General features: G+C 41.8%; 1 protein-coding gene and 1 long non-coding RNA gene across 3 annotated transcripts in view; one reads left to right on the top strand and one right to left on the bottom strand.

The window, feature by feature from the left end:
* Positions 1-13,951, bottom strand: part of LOC138839641 (uncharacterized) — a 184,502-nt gene extending 170,551 nt beyond the window's left edge. For both annotated transcript variants that reach the window (XR_011376006.1, XR_011376005.1), the window contains exons 1-2: positions 13,491-13,951; positions 6,097-6,174 (exon numbers count right to left, since the gene is read on the bottom strand). This is a non-coding gene — a long non-coding RNA (uncharacterized lncRNA). The remainder of the gene's footprint in view (positions 1-6,096; positions 6,175-13,490) is intronic.
* Positions 13,952-14,114: 163 nt separating this feature from the next.
* On the top strand, positions 14,115-14,865 carry Dusp21 (dual specificity phosphatase 21). Its single transcript, XM_070039200.1, has one exon. It carries the CDS (start codon positions 14,211-14,213, stop codon positions 14,760-14,762), a length of 552 nt encoding a protein of 183 aa, XP_069895301.1. The 5' UTR covers positions 14,115-14,210; the 3' UTR covers positions 14,763-14,865.
* Positions 14,866-19,614: the final 4,749 nt, after the last annotated feature.

Raw genomic sequence — 19,614 nt, 5'->3', positions numbered from 1 at the left:
AAAACAACAACAACAAAAAAAAAACCCTAAAATAATTTATTTTGGGGGGTCCGGTTGTGGGGCCTGAATTCTGGGCCTGGGCGCTGTCCCTCAGCTCTTCAGCTCAAGGCTGGCGCTCTACCACTTGAGCCACAGCGCCACTTCTGGCTTTTTTCTTCTTGCTTATATGGTGCTGAGGAATTGAACCCAGGGCCTCAGGCTTGCAAGGCAAGCGCTCTACCACTGAGCTACCTTCCCAGCCCCCTAAAATAATTTAGATGTGTGGATTTATACATGACTGAAAGGTATTTTTAAGCATTTTCTGGTACAAATTGCCTAAGGAATGACACTGATCAAGACACTGTACTTATAATCTGACTTATGGGATTGAACCTCTTTGTACAACTAAGTACTTGGCCAGGCTCTGGTGGATCACACCTGTAATCCCAGCTACTCAGGAGGCTGAGATCTGAGGATTGTGGTTTGAAGCTAAGCCCAGGCAGGAAAGTCCGTGAAACTCTTATCTCCAATTAACAGCCAGAAAACTGGAAGTGGAGCTGTGGCTGAAAGTGGCAGAGCACTAGCCTTGAGCAAAAGAGCTCAGGTACAGTGCCCAGGCCCTAAATTCAAACCCCAGGACTGACCAAAAAAAAAAGTATGTAGTTATTTTTTTAAATGCACTTATCTTTTAGAGGAATATACCAAATTATTACAGATAAAATAATATACCTAGTATTTGTTTCAAAAATAACACAGGAGAGAAGAAGGTAGAGGGAGAGCAGCAGAATTCGTGTTGTCAGAGTTGGATGATGGATACATTGAGGTGTATTACACTGTTCCCTCTACTCTTATGTCTGAAAATTTCAATAACAAAAAGTTTTCTTAAGGAAACAAATTTAAATACAATAAAACTAAACTACAAGATGTTGGGACCATATATAAGAGAGCATTTGTTTAAATCTTGCAGTTGGAAAGTCTTCCTAAAGAAAACAACCCTCAACAGCTACAAAGAGAATGATTTACAGATTAAATAATGTAATCATTTTAAATATACACATGCCAAAATACTCTAAAAATAAAATTGAGAAATAACAGATTCAGAGAAAATATACTTCCCATTCATAACAGATAAAAGATTCAACTTGGACTGTCACCACTGGCTCATGCCTGTAAATCCTACCTACTCAGGAGGTTGAGATCTGAGGATGACAGTTCAAAGCTGGCCTGGGCAAAAAAGTTCCCATGAGACTCTTACCTCCAATTAACCACTGAAAAACCAGAAATGGCTCTGTGGCTTAAAGTGGTAGAGCTCAAACCTTGAGTAAAACAGAGATCTGGGATAGTAGCCAGGCCCTGAGTTCAAGCCCCATGACTGATTTAAAAAAAAAAAATGAGAACTTGGCAGAAATGGACCCTTCCTAGCAAATATTGACATACCGAAACTAGACCAAGATGAGTTTAACCATCTTAACAGGCCCATATCAAGCTTTGAAATAGAAACAGCAATAAGAGTCCTCCCATCTAAGAAAAGCCCAGGACCAGATGGTTTTACAGCAGAATTCTACAGGACATTCAGAGCAGAGCTCACATCAATACTCCTCCAACTCTCCAATGAAATTCAAAGAGAAAGTTCACTACCGAACTCATTCTATGATGCCATCATAACCCTCATCCCAAAACCAGGCAGAGACTCATCAAAGAAAGAGAACTACAGACCCATTTCTTTGATGAACATTAATGCAAAACTTCTCAACAAAATTTTGGCCAATTGGGAGCTGGGAAGTGGTTCAGTGGTAGAGCACTTGCCTTGCAAGCATGAGGCCCTGGGTTCGATTCCTCAGAACCACATAAGCAAAAAGAAAAAAAACTGGAAGTGGCGCTGTGGCTGAAGTGGTAGAGCGCTAGCCTTGAGCTGAAGAGCTGAGGGACAACACCCAGGCCCAGAGCTCAGGCCCCACCACCGGACCCAAAAAAAAAAAAAAAAAATTTGGCCAATCGACTTCAGCAATTCATCCAAAAAATCATACACCATGATCAAACAGAATTCATTTCAGGGATGCAAAGCTGGTTCAATATACGCCAATCAATTAATATAATTCATCACATCAACAGGAGCAAGTATAAGAACCACATGGTTATCTCAATAGACGCAGAAAAAGCATTTGACAAGATCCAACACTCCTTTATGATGAAGGTTCTGGAAAAATTAGGAATCCATGGAACATTCCTCAATGCAATAAAGGCTGTATATGACAAACCTACAGCCAGCATTATACTTAATGATGAAAAACTAAAGCCATTTCCTCTAAACTCAGGAACGAGACAAGGATGTCCACTCTCCACTTCTCTTCAATTTAGTATTAGAATGCCTAGCTACAGCAATAAGACAAGATGCAAACATAAAGGGGATCAAAATAGGGAAAGAAGAAGTAAAACTCTCCCTCTTTGCAGATGACATGATCTTGTAGTTATTTATTTTTTTATTGTGAAAATACTGTACAGAGGCATTACAATTACATGGATAAGATAATGAGCACATTTCTTATCAAGCATTGTAGCCTCCTCCTTTGTTACCCCTTCCCATCCCTTTATATCCTCCCCCCCATCCTCCCCACCAAAGTTGTAAAGTTCGTTTTTCGACATAACGACTTGCACATGATCTTGTAGTTAAAGAATCCCACAGACTCCACTCCCAAATTACTCAGGCTGATTCAAAACTTTGGCAAATTGAGCTGAAGAGCTGAGGGACAGTGCCCAGGCCCAGAGTTCAGGCCGCACGACCGGACACCCCCGCCAAAAAAAAAAAACTTTGGCAAAGTAGCAGGGTATAAAATTGACCCTCAAAAATCAATGGCTTTTCTGTATGCCAACAATGAGAAAAGTGTGGCTAAAATTAGGAAAGCAACTCCATTCATAATAGCCCCACAAAAAATAAAATACCTAGGAATTAACTTAACCAAAGAAGTGAAGGACCTCAATGATAAAAACTCTAAAAACTTGAAAAAGGAAATAAAAACAGAACTTAGAAAGTGGGAAAAAAAAAAAAAAAAAAACTCCCATGCTCCTGGATTGGAAAGATCAACATCATGAAAATGGCAATACTTCCCAAGGCTATCTACAAATTCAATGCGATACCTATCTATATTCCAACCTCTTTCTTCAAGGAAATAGAAGAGGCAATCCAAAAATTCATATGGAACAATAAAAGACACCAAATAGCAAAAACGATCCTCAACAGAAAGAACAGTGCTGGAGGAATATCAATACCAAATTTCAAACTCTACTATAAAACCATACTAATCAAAACAGCTTGGTACTGGCACAAGAACAGACCTCAGGACCAATGGAATAGAATTGAAAACCTAAGCCGGGCGCTGGTGGCTCACGCCTGTAATCCTAGCTACTCAGGAGGCTGAGATCTGAGGATCTCGGTTCAAAGGCTGCCCCGGCAGGAGAGACCGTGAGACTCCTATCTCCAATAAACCACCAGAAAACCGGAAGTGGCACTGTAGCTCAAGTGGTAGAGCGCTCGCTTTGAGCTGCAGAGCTGAGGGACAGCGCCCAGGCCCAGAGTTCAAGCCCCACGACCGACAAAAAAAAAAAAAAAAAAGAATTGAAAACCCAGAAATGAACCTACAGACATATAGCCATCTAATCTTCGATAAGGGAGCTAAAAAAATAGAATGGAAGAAAGACAGACTCTTTAGTAAATGGTGTTGGCAAAATTGGTTAACTACTTGTAGAAAACTAAAGCTAGATCCTTATATATCACCCTGCACCAGAATCAACTCCAAATGGATCAAAGACCTCAAAGTCAAAGCAGACACTCTGAAAACATTACAGGATGGAATAGGAGAAATCCTAGGTCTCCTTGGCACAGGCTGAAATTTTCTTAAGAAAGACCTTAGAAACACAACAAATCAAAGAAAGGTTGGGCAAATGGGATTGCATGAAATTGCAGAGCTTCTGCATGGCAAAGGACATAGCTAGCAAGATCAATAGAAAGCCCATGGATTGGGAGAAGATCTTCACTAGCCATACAACAGACAAGGGTCTCATATCTAAAATATACCTGGAACTCAAAAAATTAAATCCCCCAACAACAAATCTTCAAAGAAACAACTGCACAATAAGTAAGTGGGCTAAAGACTTAAAGAGAAACTTCTTTGAAGAGGAAAGAAGGATGGCCAATAGACACATGAAGATATGCTCAACCTCCCTAGCCATAAAAGAAATGCAAATGAAAACAACATTGAGATACCATCTCACCCCAGTTAGAATGGCTATAATCAAGAGCTCTAATAACAACAGATGCTGGAGGGGATGTGAACACAAGGGAACCTTACTGCATTGTTGGTGGGAGTGTAAACTTGTTCAACCACTTTGGAAAGCAGTATGGAGGTTCCTCAAAAGACTCCACATAGAGCTCCCCTATGACCCAGCAATGCCACTTTTGGGCATTTACCCAAAACTATCACAAACAAGACCACACTAAAGCTACCAGCAAGACTATGTTTATTGCAGCATTATTTACTGTAGCTAAGATATGGAACCAACCCAGATGCCCCTCAGTAGATGAATGGATCAAGAAAATGTGGTATATATACACAATGGAATTCTATGCCTCCATCAGAAAGAATGACATTGCCCCGTTTGTTAGGAAATGGAAAGGTTTGGAAAAAATTATATTAAGTGAAGTAAGCCAGGCCCAAAGAAACATAGGTCCCATGGTTTCCCTTATTTGCAATAACTAGTATATGTTTGAGTAAAGCAGAAAAGGTCAGATAAGTTGATGTTAGGGAAATGAACCCTAAGATATGTATTCAAATGTTTTTTTTCTTTCATGCTATTGTTTCTAACACATTTATGAGATTATTTCTTTGTTGCTTTGTATGTCCCTCCCCCAAGGTATAACCCCTGCTTTCACTGTATTTGATGTCGGTATAATTTGTGGAGGGGAAGGGAAAAAACAAATCGTTTAAATAGGGATACAGGTGGACCCATTGCAACAATGAGATGTACAAATCGTTCTGTCAAAAACGAAGTTTACAACTTTTGGGGGGGGGAAGGATTGGGTAGGGGGGTGGGGGTAGGATGGGAAGGGATGAGAAGGGTAAACAAAGGAGGAGGCTACAATGCTTGATAAGAAATGTACTCATTATCTTGCCCATGTAATTGTAACCCCTCTGTACATTATTTTCACAATATAAAAAAGGAAAAAACAGATTAAAATCCCACAATTGAAGTTTCTATATATCATCAATTAAAAGAACTAAAAGAAAATGCTGTAACTTGCACTATAACATAGAAGATAAACAAATTATCAATGTATATATGAAAGATAATTTAGCATTAATGGATAAAATGAAAACTAAAAGAATATAATGTCATTTTTCCTTATTAAATTGACTTAGATGAAAATTCCTGATATTATACAAAATTGAAGAAAGTATGAAGATACATACTGTTAAATACTTCTGGTAGGAATACAATGATACTGGTCAACTCAAAAATGATCATTAAAATCTGTCATACTGTAAGAGTCACATACATATATGCATAAAAACATGTCTATCACATCATTATTGGTAATAGTAAATAAATGAAAGATAAATGTACTTATTACTTATATAATGGTAACCTCTCTATACATCAACTTTACAATAAAATAAAAGTGGAAGATATCTCAAATATAAATCAATATGTAATGAATCAATAATAAATAGTATTCATAGGAATGGGGATGTAGCTCAGGGATAGAGCATATGCCTAGCACCACCCCCTTCAAAAAAAAAAAAAGACAAACAAAAAACGGTTAATACAAAAAGACTTGAGCCAGACACCAGTGGCTCACGCCTGTAATCCTAGCTACTCAAGAGGCTGAGACCTGAGGATCAGGGTTCAAAGCCAGTCCAGGCAGGAAATTCAGTGAGACTCATATCCAAAAATCTACTCAAAAAAGCCAGAAGTGGCTTTGTGGCTCAAGTAATATAGCACTCACCTTGAGCAAAAATAGCTCAAAAACAGTACCCAGTCTTAGACTTTAAGCCCCAGGACTGGGGTGGGGGGGAGGGGGGAGACTTGAAAGCTATATTGGAAGATAATGGGGACAATTACCTGTGTGCCCACACATTCAAGGTGCTGGGGATGAATCTCAGGGTCTCAAGCATGCTGAGCAAACACCCCACCACTGAGCTAAATGAGGCAAAGAAAATACATTGTTATTCATATAGTAATCCCTAATTTCTTCGATATTGTAGAATTCTAATTCTTTAGAATTTTGACCCATCATTAACAAATCTCTGCTGCTACAGTATGCTCTATTGGAGATTCCTTGAGTGCACTTGGAAGGACCCATTTCAAAGCACACTTCATTGAATTGCCCTCAGCAGAAGCTCTGTCAAAAATCAATGCCTGAAAATTGAAGAGTTTACCTCTGAGATTTCTGACTGGCAGTCTTGGTTTTCTCTGAATACATCTTCTTAATACATATATGTATCTTTCTTGTCCAACATTCCCAGAGGCTCATTTATATATTATTTCTCTTCTGTAAGATGGCTGTTCTATGCCTCTCTGCCTCTCTCTCTCTCTCTCTCTCTCTCTCTCTCTCTCTCTCTCTCTCTCTTTCTCATTTATATATTATTTCTGCTCTTCTGTAAGATAGTTGTTCTATGCCTCCCCCCTCCCCCACCCCCCCCCCCCCCGCTCTGGCTTGCTTGCTCACTCGCTCTTTTTGCAGAGTTGAGGACTGAACTCAGGGCCTTGCACCTGCCAGATAAGTGAGCTAAACCACTGAGCTAAATCCACAACCATTTTATCTCTTTTAGATACCAAAATTTCCTACCATGAATTTCAGGTATGCTTCACAGCCTGTGATGTACCTTAAACCATCTTAAACATTCTAAGTTTAGTAAAGGAGTGTGAGGTGTGGTAGTGGTGGTAGTGGTGGTGGTGGTGGTGGTGGTGGTGGTGGTGTGAGTGTGTATGTGTATGTGTGTGTATGCATACACTCTGGCAAAGATCTGAAAGGAAATACATCATTATCACCAGTTACCTCTCAGTAAAGGTACAGGATTGGTAAGTGAGTTACAAAAGGAAATTCAGTTCTGTTTTGGTGTTTGTTTGTTTTTTGTCTGGTCTGAGACTAGGACTTGAACTCAGTACCTGATACTTTCACTCATTGGCTGCCATTCTACCAACTGAGCCATGCCTCAAACTTCAGGAAATTAAGTTTTTTGGTTTTTGGTTTTTGGTTTTTTATTTTGCCAGACCTGGGGCTTGAACTCAGACCTGAGTACTGACCCTGAGCTTTGTTTGCTCAAGGCTAGCACTCTACCACTTAAGCTACAGCACCACTTTCAGCTTTTTCTGTTTATGTGATACTAAGGAATGGAACTGAGGGCTACATGCATGCTAGACAAGCACTTTACCTCTAAGCCACATTCCCAGTCCCAAGAAATTCAGTGTTTATTGTAAAAGCTTCTCTATTAGTATTGGATTCAAACTAAGCATACATTTAAATCCATAAATTAAAACATATATTTTGTACTATTTCAACAACTTCAAAACAATTTCAAACCACCAAACAACTTGCCTAAAGTTTTAAGTGAGATTCAAACTGCTATTTGTGACCCCTGGTAGGTCTTCTCAAAATCTTTTGTTCTATGACTCCTGGCCACAAAAGTGCCTATGCTACTTCAGATACATGTTCTTAAGTGACAGAACATCCTGATCCAAAATACCTAACAATGAATTTGTTGTTTCATATAACAAGAAATCTACACATAAACAAACTGGAGCTGGTTGATTAAAAAAAACAAAATCAAAAACAAAACCTTGGTGGGCCAGGCACTGGTGGCTCACGCCTGTAATCCTAACTACTCAGGAGTCTGAGAACTGAGGATTGTGGTTCAAAGCCAGACCAGGCAGCAAAGTCCATGAAATTCTTATCTCCAATAAACCACCAGAAAACTGGAAGTGGTGCTATGGCTCCAGTGGTACAGCTCTAGCCTTGAGCTATAGCACCACTTCCAGTGGTGCTGGACAGAGCCCAGGCCCAGAGTTCAAGCCCCATGACTTACAAAATAATAACAACAACAACATAAGCTTTACTTCAGGTTGTCTCTCCACTAGAAATGAAATCTCTAGAGGAAGAAAACATGAACTAATTTAGATTGTTTCTTATTTAGGAACTAGGGAATTATTTTCAGGATTTGCCACAGTTTAGTTAGTAGCCAATTTCAAAACCAGTCATTGGCTAGAGGAATGGAATTAGCAGGACTGGTTTAGAATGATCAGAATCCACTTCTTACTCACCTTGACTCTAGAAACTGGGAAAGAAGGGTGAAAAGCTCAGCATTAGAGGTTAGCAAGTAGACAGGAGGGACTGGATGCAGGTTAGGAGTTCTAGCCTGTTTGCTACAATGTCTTTCAACCTCTCCATCTCATACTGTCCCTAGTTGCACTCTTTCCTTACTCATCTTTCATGCACAGTCTGATCTCTCTGATGTAGTTCATGTTTCAGAGAATACCATCATTAGTCACCCAAGTCAGAAATCATCAGGACGTCATCCTTTCCCTTCTCTTGTTATTCTGTTTAGAAAGAAAGAAAGAAAGAAAGAAAGAAAGAAAGAAAGAAAGAAAGAAAGAAAGAAAGAAAGAAGGAAAGAAAGAAGGAAAGAAAGAAGGAAAGAAAGAAGGAAAGAAAGAAAGAAAGAAAGAAAGAAAGAAAGAAAGAAAGAAAGAAAGAAAGAAAGAAAGAAAGAAAGAAAGAAAGAAAGAAAGGTGATAGCCAGGTGCTGGTGGCTCAGGCCTGTAATCTTAGCTACTCAGGAGGCTGAGTTTTGAGGATATGGTTCAAAGCCAGCCCAGACAGGAAAGTCTGTGAGACTCTTATCTTGAATGAACCACCAGAAAATTGGAAGTGGCACTGTGGCTCTAAGTGGTGCTAGCCTTGAGCAAAAGAGCTCAGGAACCAGGCTCTAAGTTCAAGCCCCATGACTGACAAAAAAGAAAAAAAATTATATTTTTCAAAAACGTTGTAAGCTTATCATTACACAGTGTCATCAGTAATAAATAAATAAATAATTAAAAGCCTAATGTAAAAATTATATTTAAGCCAACTATCTGTGGCTCATGCCTGTAATCCTAACTACTCAAGAGGCTGAGATCTGAGGACTACAATACAAGGCCAGCCTGGGCAGGAAGTCTGTGAGACTCTTATCTACAATTAACTACGGAAACAAAGAAGCCAGAATGGTGTCATGGCTCAAAAGTGACAGAGCACCGGCCTTGAGCACAAAAGCTTGGGGACAGTGCCCAAGCCCAGAGTTCAAGCCCAAAGAAGGCACAAAAATAAGTAAAATTATATTCAAAATTAAGGTAATAAACACTCTAAACTCAAAAAGAGCATCTTTTCAAAATAACTTTGGGACTTTGTCTCTTCATCCTGTAGACTCAGCTTTTTGATTTCCTGCTGTATTACCACTCATCTATGTAATCATATTAGTCTGCTTTTAAAGAAATATCTATCTTTAGATAGATAGATAGATAGATAGATAGATAGATAGATAGATAGATAGATAGATAGATAGATAGATAGACAGACAGACAGATAGAGGGATTTCCTTGTAATTTTAGAATTCTTACAGCCAGGCATGGTGGCTCACGGCTGTAGTCTAAGAACTCACAAAGCTGAGACAGGGAGAGGAACTAGAGTTCATGGGAAAAAGTGTTGAAAGAAGAAGAAATAATAATAATAATAACCAAGTGCTGTTGGCTCAAGCCTATAATCTTAGCTACTCAGGAGGCTGAGATCTGAGAATTGTGGTTCAAAGCCAGCCCAGGCAGCAAAGTCCATGAGACTCTTATCTCCAATTAATCACCTGAAAACTGGAAGTGAAACTGTGACTCAAAGTGGTAGAGCACTAGCCTCAAGCAGAAAAAGCTCAGGGACAGGGCCCATAGGGCTGGGAAGGTGGCTCAGTGGTAGAGTGCTTGCCTTGCATCCATGAGACCCTGGGTTCGATTCCTCAGCACCACATAAGCAGAAAAAACAGAAGTGGTGCTGTGGCTCAAGTGGTAGAGTGCTAGCCTTGAGCTGAACAGCTGAGGGACAGCGCCCAATGCCCAGAGTTCAGGCCCCATGACCAGCAAAAAAATAAAAAAATAATAATAATAAATATATATATGTAAATAAATTACCAGCACAGAATTTGCTAATTAAAGCACAGGCATACCTCCCACTATTCATTTATACTATGGATTTGTGTGTGTATGAGTGTGCCAGACCTAGGGCTTGAACTCAGGGTCCAGGAGCTGTCCCTGAGCACTTTTGCTCAGGGCTAGTGCTCTACCACTGAGAGTCACAGTGCCACTTCCGGTTTCTGGCTTTTTGGGGGGAGGAAGGGGGGGGTGTTAATTGGAAATAAGAGCCAAATGGGGCTTTCCTGCCGGGGCTGGCTTTCAATTACAATCCTCAATCTCAGCTGCCTGAGTAGGTAGGCTTACAGGCAGGAGCCACCAGTGCCCAGCTTGAAATTTTTTAAGCAATCCTAAAAGTCTACTAGATATGAGACTAAATACCTGAACACCCAACATCCTGCCTATTATCCTAACACTTTGCCAAGATTTGCTTTAGATCTGTTTTATTCACAAAATAAAATATGAAGACTTGTTGAAATGCCTTATTGAAGGTGTCATTCTTTCCTTATAGGAATCACTCTTGTTTTTCAGTCCCATGAGATTTTTTTTTTAATTTGCCATATAGTCAGAAAAAGATATGCTTACATATATGCATTCATAGACAGTATATAACACTTCTGCTTATTTGAGTTTTTTTGGGGGGGTTGTTGTTTTGCTGCATTAGAACTTAAACTCAGGTTTCACATGTGCAATGATTGCTTGTGCTCTACACTTGATCCATGCCTCCAGTCTGTGTTCTATTTTTGTTGGTATGTGCCTATACTAGGGCTTTAAATCAGAACCTCATGCTCTTGCTTAGCTTTTTTGCTCAAGGCTGATGTTGTACCCATAGGGCAACATCTCCACTCTCTGATTTTTTTTTTGGGGGGGGGTGTTGGTCATGGGACTTGAACTCTGGGCCTGAACACTGTTCCTCAGCTCTTCAGCTCAAGGCAAGCACTCTACCACTGAGTCACAGCACCACTTCCAACATCTCCACTTTCTGATGATTAGTTGGAGATAAGATTTGTCTGTCTGGGCCAGCTTCAAATCTTGATCCTCGGATCTCAGCCTTCTGAGTAGTGTGAGCTTGGCAAAAAAAAAAAAAAAAATCTTTTTATTTTTTTCCAATACCGGAGTTTAAACTCAGGGCCTTGCTGGCCCAGTTGGTACTTTATCACTTGAGAATCCATTTTTTTCTTTGTTCATAATCAGAGCATACTTTTGAAGACAAACCAAAATAATAATGAAATGAGAATGAGAATGAAGGATAGAAGTTTCTGACTGTTTAAGAAACAGTTTGTTAGCTTTAGGTTGTAGTTTTTTGTAATTTTCAGTCAAACTCTATAACATATTTTAGCCTAGGGGAAATACAAGTGTCAAATAGCATTTCAAAAATCAATTTTGAGCAAGTGAGCCCATGGCTCACACCTGTAATCATAGCTACTCAGGAGGCTGAGATCTGAGGAGAGTGGTTCAAAGACAACTTGGGCTGGAAAGTCCATGAGACTCTCATCTCCAATAGACTACTCAGAAAAAAGCCAGAAGTGGCACTGTGGCTCAAGTGGTAGAGCGCTAGCCTTGAACAAAAGAAGCTCAGGGACAGTGTTCAGGTCCAGAGTGCAAGCCCCAGGACTGGAAAAAAAAAATGAATTTTGAGGGATGGAAAAACTGGAAGAGCCAGGGAAGGAGTGACATCCAAAAAGTAATGTACTCTTTACCTGACTATGTAACTGTAACCCCTCTGTACATCACCTTTATAATAACAATAAAAACATTTAAGTAAATTTTGGCCCATATACAATATAGAATTAGCTAGTCTCACAGTGTTTAACATCAGCCAGGTTCCGGTGGCTCATGCCTATAATCCTAGCTACTCAGGAGGTTGAGATCTGAGGATCATAGTTCAAAGCCAGCCCAGGCAGCAAAGTCCGTGAGACTCTTATATCCAATAACCCACCAGAAAACCAGAAGTGGCACTGTGGCTCAAGTGGTAGAGAGCTCGCCTTGAGCTGAAGAACTGAGGGCCAGTGCCCAGGCCCAGAGTTCAAGCCCCAGGACCAACAATAAATAAATAAATAAATTAATTAATTAATTAATTAAATTAAAATGTTTAATATCACTAAGGAGACATTTTTTTGTTGTAATTGAAGTGACTTGTAGTTTACAAAGCATGTGTGCATTCTTTGGGAAGAAAGTAGACAAGATCATTTGAGTAGTTGTTTCAGGTAATAAGAATAAGGTAGAATTGAATGATAAATCATTTGGGCTGTATATATAAATGGACTGTGACACAGCTAAATTAGTCACAAATGTCCAGTAGAAGCCAACCTCAGGATAGATAAAGGCTATAAATCAGTGTTCCTTTATAATCAGCTCTGTGTCTTTAAACAGGAACATAATTCTATGATTACAATCAACAAAATATTACGTCAGCCTACTAAGCTCAGTAAAACCCTTTTCTCTAAGTTTTGTAGGGTTATCATAGGAGCCAACTGTTTCAACTTAAAATATGATTACAAGCTAACACCTGTAATCCCAGCTACTCAGTAGGCTAAGATCTGAGAATCACAGTTCAAAGCCAGCCCAAGCAGGAAAGTCTGTGAGACTCTCATCTCCAGTTTGAAGGATCGACTCCCCCCACCCCCCCCCACACACACACCCTGTTACCCCAGGTGTGCATGGATGTGCTTGAAACAGGCAGGGCAATCCCATCTGAGCCTGGCTATAAACATTCTATTGTGGACCTAGCCTGTAAGGCTCTGAGGCCGAGCTGTGAGGCCAGGAAAGTGTTAAAGAGGTTGGAAGAGAGAACTGAACCCTGTGAAGGTCAAACCTTCTAGGCAAAACAGATGTAAAGCTGTTTGAACATTAAAAAAAGCTAGAGAAGCCGAGCAGCGGTGGCTCACGCCTGTAATCCTAGCTACTCAAGAGGCTGAGATCTGGGATCATGATTCAAAGCCAGCTGGGGCAGGAAAGTCCGTGAGACTCTTATCTCCAATAAACCACTAGAAAACCGGAAGGGCACTGTGGCTCAAGCGGTAGAGCGCTCGCCTTGAGCTGAAGAGCGCAGGGACAGCACCCAAGCCCAGAGTTCAAGCCCCATGACCTACAAAAAAAAAAAAAAAAAAGCTTGAGACCTTGAATAAGGAAATGCTTACCCTAGTCTTTGCCCGTGTCTACAGTAACCCTCCTTCCCTTATACTAAACTCAAGTAACCCTTGTCCCCGCGTTCAGACTCTATAAAACCCCTGATTCACCCCCCATCCCCTTATCAGCTTCACGGGGTGGGGGGTGGGGTGAGAAGGCTGGGCTCCTTAATGTTGTACCTCAATAAACAGTCCCAGACTGTTGAGAACGGAGTCTGGCTTTTTCCTTTTCCTTTCTCTTCCATTTTTCCAAACACTTAATCACCAAAAAGGCTGGAAGTGGAGATGTGGTTCTTAGTAATTAGAACCCTAGCCTTGAGCATAAAAGCTCAGGGACAGCACCCAAGCCCTGAGTTCAAGATCTAATACTGACACCAAAAAAAAAAAAAAAAGAAAGAAAGAAAGAAAAAAAGGGTAGTTAAATAGAAACATACATACATATATATTCATAGGTACATTGGTAGATACATAAAGAAGGAAGGAGAGAGAAGGGAGGCGGAAAAGGGAAGGAAAGAAGAGAGGATGGATGAAGAGAGGTGAGAGAAGATATGAGAGGGGGGAGAGAAAGGAGAGAGGGAGAAAGTAGAGAAGAGGGGAAAGAAGAGGAGAAAAGAGGAGAGTTAGAGAGACAGGAGGGGAGAGAAGGGGAAAGGGGGAAGGGCAAATTCATCCCAGTTTCTAGCTGCAGTTGCCTTGGAAACTGTTAAACCAGAGAAGGGCGCTTGAGGATTGTGACGGCAGCGTGATGGCGTCACAGAGGGGAGGGTAATTATCAGTGCTTGGTCCTGCAGCCGCTTAGACCCTTGCAGGAGGCCTCCCAGCACGGTTGCTTTCCTGAAGTTGCTAGCAAGAGCACAACCCAGAACTTCGTGCCAAGAAACTGCTGAGCCCACCGCATCGATGACAACACTTTCGAGTCCTCTTGCATCTCAGGCTGTACAAGAGGTCACCAGCCAGGACCTCTCCCAAATAACAAGTACCCTTTATATCAGTAATGGTGCCGCTGCCAATAACCAACAAGTGCTGTCTAGCAATCGCATCACATCAGTGATCAATGCCACAAAGGAAGTGGTGAATACCATCTTCGACAACATTCGGTATGTACAGATACCCGTGGAAGATAGCCCCACGGCCTACCTCTATACGTTTTTTGACCCAGTTGCTGATCACATCCATAACGTAGAATTGAAATTTGGCCGTACCCTGCTACATTGCGCTGCAGGAGTGAGCCGCTCACCTTCACTCTGCATGGCATACCTCATGAAATATCATTCTATGTCCCTGCTGGACGCCCATACCTGGACCAAATTGTGCCGCCCGGTCATCCGGCCCAACGATGGCTTTTGGGAGCAACTTATCTATTATGAGTTCAGGCTGTTTAATAAGAACACTGTGCGCATAGTCAACTCCCGGAGGGGTTTGATTCCCAGCGTCTACGAAAAAGACTGCTAATTGACGATGTCCTCTAGCCCGCCCCAGACATCTACATCTATGAATTGAACTCGAACTTTGCTTGTAGATGGGAAAAAAGAGGGAGGGGGCGGGGGGGGAGAGGCTTGGGAGCTTTTAAATGCATGCAGTAAATCCTGAGAAAAATAAAATTCAATGAATGTAACAATGCGAAATGTTTTCTTACCTGGTAAGGGGAGATCAGGCTGCTGAGACCTACTGGATGGGGGTGAGGGCAATGATGCCCAGATTACATGGATCTGACTGTAGTACCAAGTGGAATCCTGAGTCCTGCCTCAGGCTGGCTAACCCAGGCCAATGTCAGATGATGGAATCTCCAGTTGAATAAATGACCTTCAAATCTTCTGATGGGGTTCTTGATCTCTGGGGGAGCCAGCCTCAAGCTACCCTTTCCTCCACCTCAACCACAGTAGCCCAACTCTGGTTTTCTAATATATATATATATATATATATATATATATATATATATGTTTTTTTTTTTTTTGGTCGGTCGTGGGGCTTGAACTCTGGGCCTGGGCGCTGTCCCTCAGCTCTTCAGCTCAAGGCGAGCGCTCTACCACTTGAGCTACAGCACCACTTCCGGTTTTCTGGTGATTTATTGGAGATAGGAGTCTCACGGTCTTTCCTGCCCCGGCTGGCTTTGAACCATGATCCTCAGATCTCAGCCTCCTGAGTAGCTAGGATTACAGGCGTGAGCCACCAGCGCCCGGCTATATATTTTTTAATGTACTGCTGGTCCTGAGGCTTGAACTCAAGGCCTGGACTCTGTCCTTGAGTTTCTTTTGCTCAAGGCTAGTGTTCTACCACTTTATTCACAGCTTCACTTTTGGCTTTTTGGTAGTTCATTGGAGATAAGAGTCTTTCGTACTTTCCTGCCCTGGTTGGCTTTGAACTATGATCCTCAGATCTCAGTCTCCTGAGTAGCTAGAATTACAGGCATGAGGCACCAGTGCCGGCCAATATTTTAAAGAAACGATTTCTAAGCCAGGCACTGGTGGCTCATGCCTATAATTCTAGCTTCTAGGAGGCTGAGACATGAGGATCACAGTTCAAAGCCAGCTCAGGTAGGAAAGTCCATGAGACTTATCTCCAACTGATCACTAAAAAACAAAAGTGATGCTATAGATCAACTGGTAGAGTGCTAGCATTGAGCAAAAGAGCTCAGGAACAGCACCGAGGCCCCGAGTTCAAGCCCCATGACCAATCAAAAACAAAAACAAAACAAAAAAAACGGGGCTGGGAAGGCAGCTCAGTGGTAGAGTGCTTGCCTTGAATGCATGAGGTCCTTGGTTCGATTCCTCAGCACCACATAAGCAGAAAAAGCCGGAAGTGGGGCTGAGGCTCAAGTGGTAGAGCGCTGGTCTACAGCTGAAGGACTGGGGGACAGCGCCCAGGCCCAGAGTTCAGGCCCCACAACCGACCAAAAAAAAAAAAATCTATTTCATCTATAAAGCTTAAAATCTTTTTAAAGCTTTGACAGATAGGTCTTGAGATGTTTTCACCAGCTTCTGCAAAAAGGGACATTAGTTTCTTTCACAGGACATGTGCTAAAAGCAGCCCTGACATGGGTCTTGGAGTGAAAGGCTGGAGCTATTACCTAGCCCTGTGACTTTTGACATCTCCTTCCATTGAGAGAGAGGCCTCTCAAAGCCTTTGTTTCCTGTCAAAGCAATCACAGACCTTCTATCACTGAGCTATAAGGTAACTTCCTTAGCACAATACCTGAATCTACATCAGAATAAAGCACAAAAATAACTCTTTGGCTATACTGGTTACAGGGTAGGAGGGTCAGCATAGTCATATTCACCCTCATAATGACATTTTTCCCCTCTGTGCGTAGTTCTTGGTTGTTTATAACATACTCTTCCAAAAATATCATCCAATGTGTAAAAACAAATAGTTTAAGGTACTTTCATACTGTATCAGAAGAGGCCATAATGGAGAATCTTTTCAGAGATCGCCTTGAATTAACTATCTCGAAATGTCTTGTTTAGAATCCCTGACCACCAGAGCCAGCCCCTTGGCCTTGTTAACCACAGTATCGTGGAAGCATTTGGTAATGGGCTAGATGAGTAAGCCCCACAAGTAGCCCCCCTCATCTTTTTTGTGGGTGTATATGGGTCCTGGTGAAATAAGGATACTGGGTCTAAGTAACATGCCTTGTTCTCATAGCCATCCTGGTGCCTTGCTGGGAGATAGGGGCTTTTCATCCAGCTCCAAAAGCCTAGAGGTGAGAGAAGCCATTCTTTGAATTGTAGATGAATCATGTTGTTTAGCTCCAGGAGAGCTAGGAGAGCTCTGCTGTGGACAATATGCAGATGTTATGTTGTTTAGCCTTAGGAAATTTATGCTCCAGAGAATGCTTGCCCCTGACTGTTCCCTACCCCAATCATGCAGTTTTTGCCTTTAAAAGCTTTGTGTTAACGGGCTGGGAAGGTAGCTCAGTGGTAGAGTGCTTGCCTTGCATGCAAGAGGCCCTGGGTTCGATTCCTCAGCACCACATAAGAAAAAAGCCGGAAGTGGCGCTGTGTCTCAAGTGGTAGAGCACTAACCTTGAGCTGAAGAGCTGAGGGACAGCACCCAGGCCCAGAGTTCAGGCCCCACGACCAGACCAAAAAAAAAAAAATTCATCTTTAGCCGGGCGCTGGTGGCTCACGCCTGTAATCCTAGCTACTCAGGAGGCTGAGATCTGAGGATCGCGGTTCAAAGCCAGCCTGGGCAGGAGAGACTATGAGACTCCTATCTCCAATAAACCACCAGAAAAACTGGAGGTGGCGCTGTAGAGTTCAAGCACCACGACCAACCCAAAAAAAAAAAAAAAGCTTTGTGTTAACATAATTCTGGGCTGCATGTCTTTAAGTCCACTTGCAGTTGCCAGCTTTCCAATAAACACTCCCAATTTGACCTCTCAAATTATGGCTTCTCTGTTTCTTAAGATTGTTTCTTGAGATCCCATATAACACTGGGGCTTAAACTGAGGACATGGTCATTTTCCATGAGCTCTTTTATTCAAGGCTATTACTCTACCCCTTGAGCTACAACTCCACTTCTGGCTTCTTCCAGTGGTTAATTGGAGATGAGTGTTATAGGCTTTTCTGCCCAGGCTGGCTTTGAAATGTGATCCTCAGTTCTCAGCCTCCTGAGTAGCTAGGATTACAGGTCTGAGCTCCGCAACCCATATACCTGAGGTTCTAGGTTGGGTCTAGCTATTTTAATCCATAGGTTTTTAAACAACAACAGAAAAAATATATGAGAGAAAACAGTTGCTCAGGTTGAATCTGACTTGAGAGTTCAGGGCCCAGTGAAGTCCAGAAGTTTTTTTGTCCATAACCATCCCACCCCTCCCTATTCCTGTCCTCACAAAAGAACTACAAAGAGAGCCAGGAGCTGGTGGCTCATACCTATAATCCTAGTTATTCAGGAGGCTGAGATCCCAGGACTTCCATTCAAGGTTTGAAGCCAACCCAGGAAGGGTACTAAAACAAATTCAGAATTGGAACTGTGGGAGAGCTCTAGCCTTGAGCAAAACAAGCTTAGGGACAGGGCCTAGACTCTGACTTCAGGGCCCAGTCCCAGACAAAAAAAAGAAAGAAAGAAAAGAAAGAAGGAAGGAAGGAAGGAAGGAAGGAAGGAAGGAAGGAAAGAAGGAAGGAAGGAAGGAAGGAAGAGAAGGAGGGAGGGAGGGAAGAAAGAAAGAAAGAAAGAAAGAAAGAAAGAAAGAAAGAAAGAAAGAAAGAAAGAAAGAAAGAAAGAAGAAAGAAAGAGAAAAGAGAAAAAAAGAACTACAAAGAGAAGGGGGAGGAGAATGAAAACCACTGCTCTAGCAGAACCTCTCCTTTTATAGATGAAGAGACCCATAGGACATGAAGGTTGATGTGGCAGAGCACTAACAAAGTAATCTTTCTGTCAGAAATTATGATTGGAAATCTCTCTCTCTCTCTCTCTCTCTCTCTCTCTCTCTCTCTCTCTCTCTCTCTCTCTCCCTCTCTCTCTGCCAGTCCAGGGACTTGAACTCAGAACTGGGCACTCACTGTCTGAGCGCTTCTTTTGCTCAAGGCTAGCACTCTACCACTTGAGCCACAGCAACACTTCTGGCTTTTTCTGTTTATGTGATACTGAGGAATCGAACCCATGTCAGGCAAGCACTCTACCGCTAAGCCACATTCCCAGCCCTGAAAGTATCTCTTAAAGGAAAGTTATTTGAATATAATGTGTATGTGTTTTTTGTTTGTTTAGGCTTTTTGTTGTTGTTTTGGTTTTTTTTTTTTTTTTGATTGGTCATGGGCTTGAACTCTAGCACTCTACCACTTGAACCAGAGCTCCATTTCTGGTTGTCTGGTGGTTAATGAGAGATAAGAGTCTCACAGACCCTGTTGCCTGGGCTGGCTTTGAATTGTGATCCTCAGATCTCAGCCTCCCCAGTAGCTAGGATTATAGGTGTGAGCCACCAGCACCCAGAAATTATTAGTTTTAACATGATAGTGACCACCATAATCAGTTTATAGAGCAGTCCCATGACTCCAAACATTTCCCTTGTCTCCCTTTGCAGTCTAGAAACCTTAACTCTACCAAATGCTGATGTTTTCCTTCCCTTTAGATTTATCTTGAACAGAATGTCACATAAATGGACTCATAGAGGATGTAGCCTCTGAAGACTGATTTCTTTCATTCAGCAGAGGTCTTTTTTTTGGGGGGGGGTCCGGTCGTGGGGCCTGAACTCTGGGCCTGAGCGCTGTCCCTCAGCTCTTCAGCTCAAGGCTAGCGCTCTACCACTTGAGCCACAGCGCCACTTCCGGCTTTTTTTCTTTTTGCTTATGTGGTGCTGAGGAATCGA

The sequence above is a fragment of the Dipodomys merriami genome, unplaced genomic scaffold (genome assembly GCF_024711535.1).
Source record: "Dipodomys merriami isolate MVZ:Mamm:240054 unplaced genomic scaffold, mDipMer1.0.p SCAF_3, whole genome shotgun sequence".
NCBI lineage: Eukaryota > Metazoa > Chordata > Mammalia > Rodentia > Heteromyidae > Dipodomys > Dipodomys merriami.
The sequence above is the reverse complement of the archived record's forward strand: the minus strand, read 5'-3'. Positions and strand labels throughout refer to the sequence as shown.

Coding starts and splice junctions, on each gene's coding strand:
- Dusp21 (XM_070039200.1), top strand. CDS start 14,211: ATGACAACACTTTCGAGTCCTCTTGCATCTCAGGCTGTACAAGAGGTC.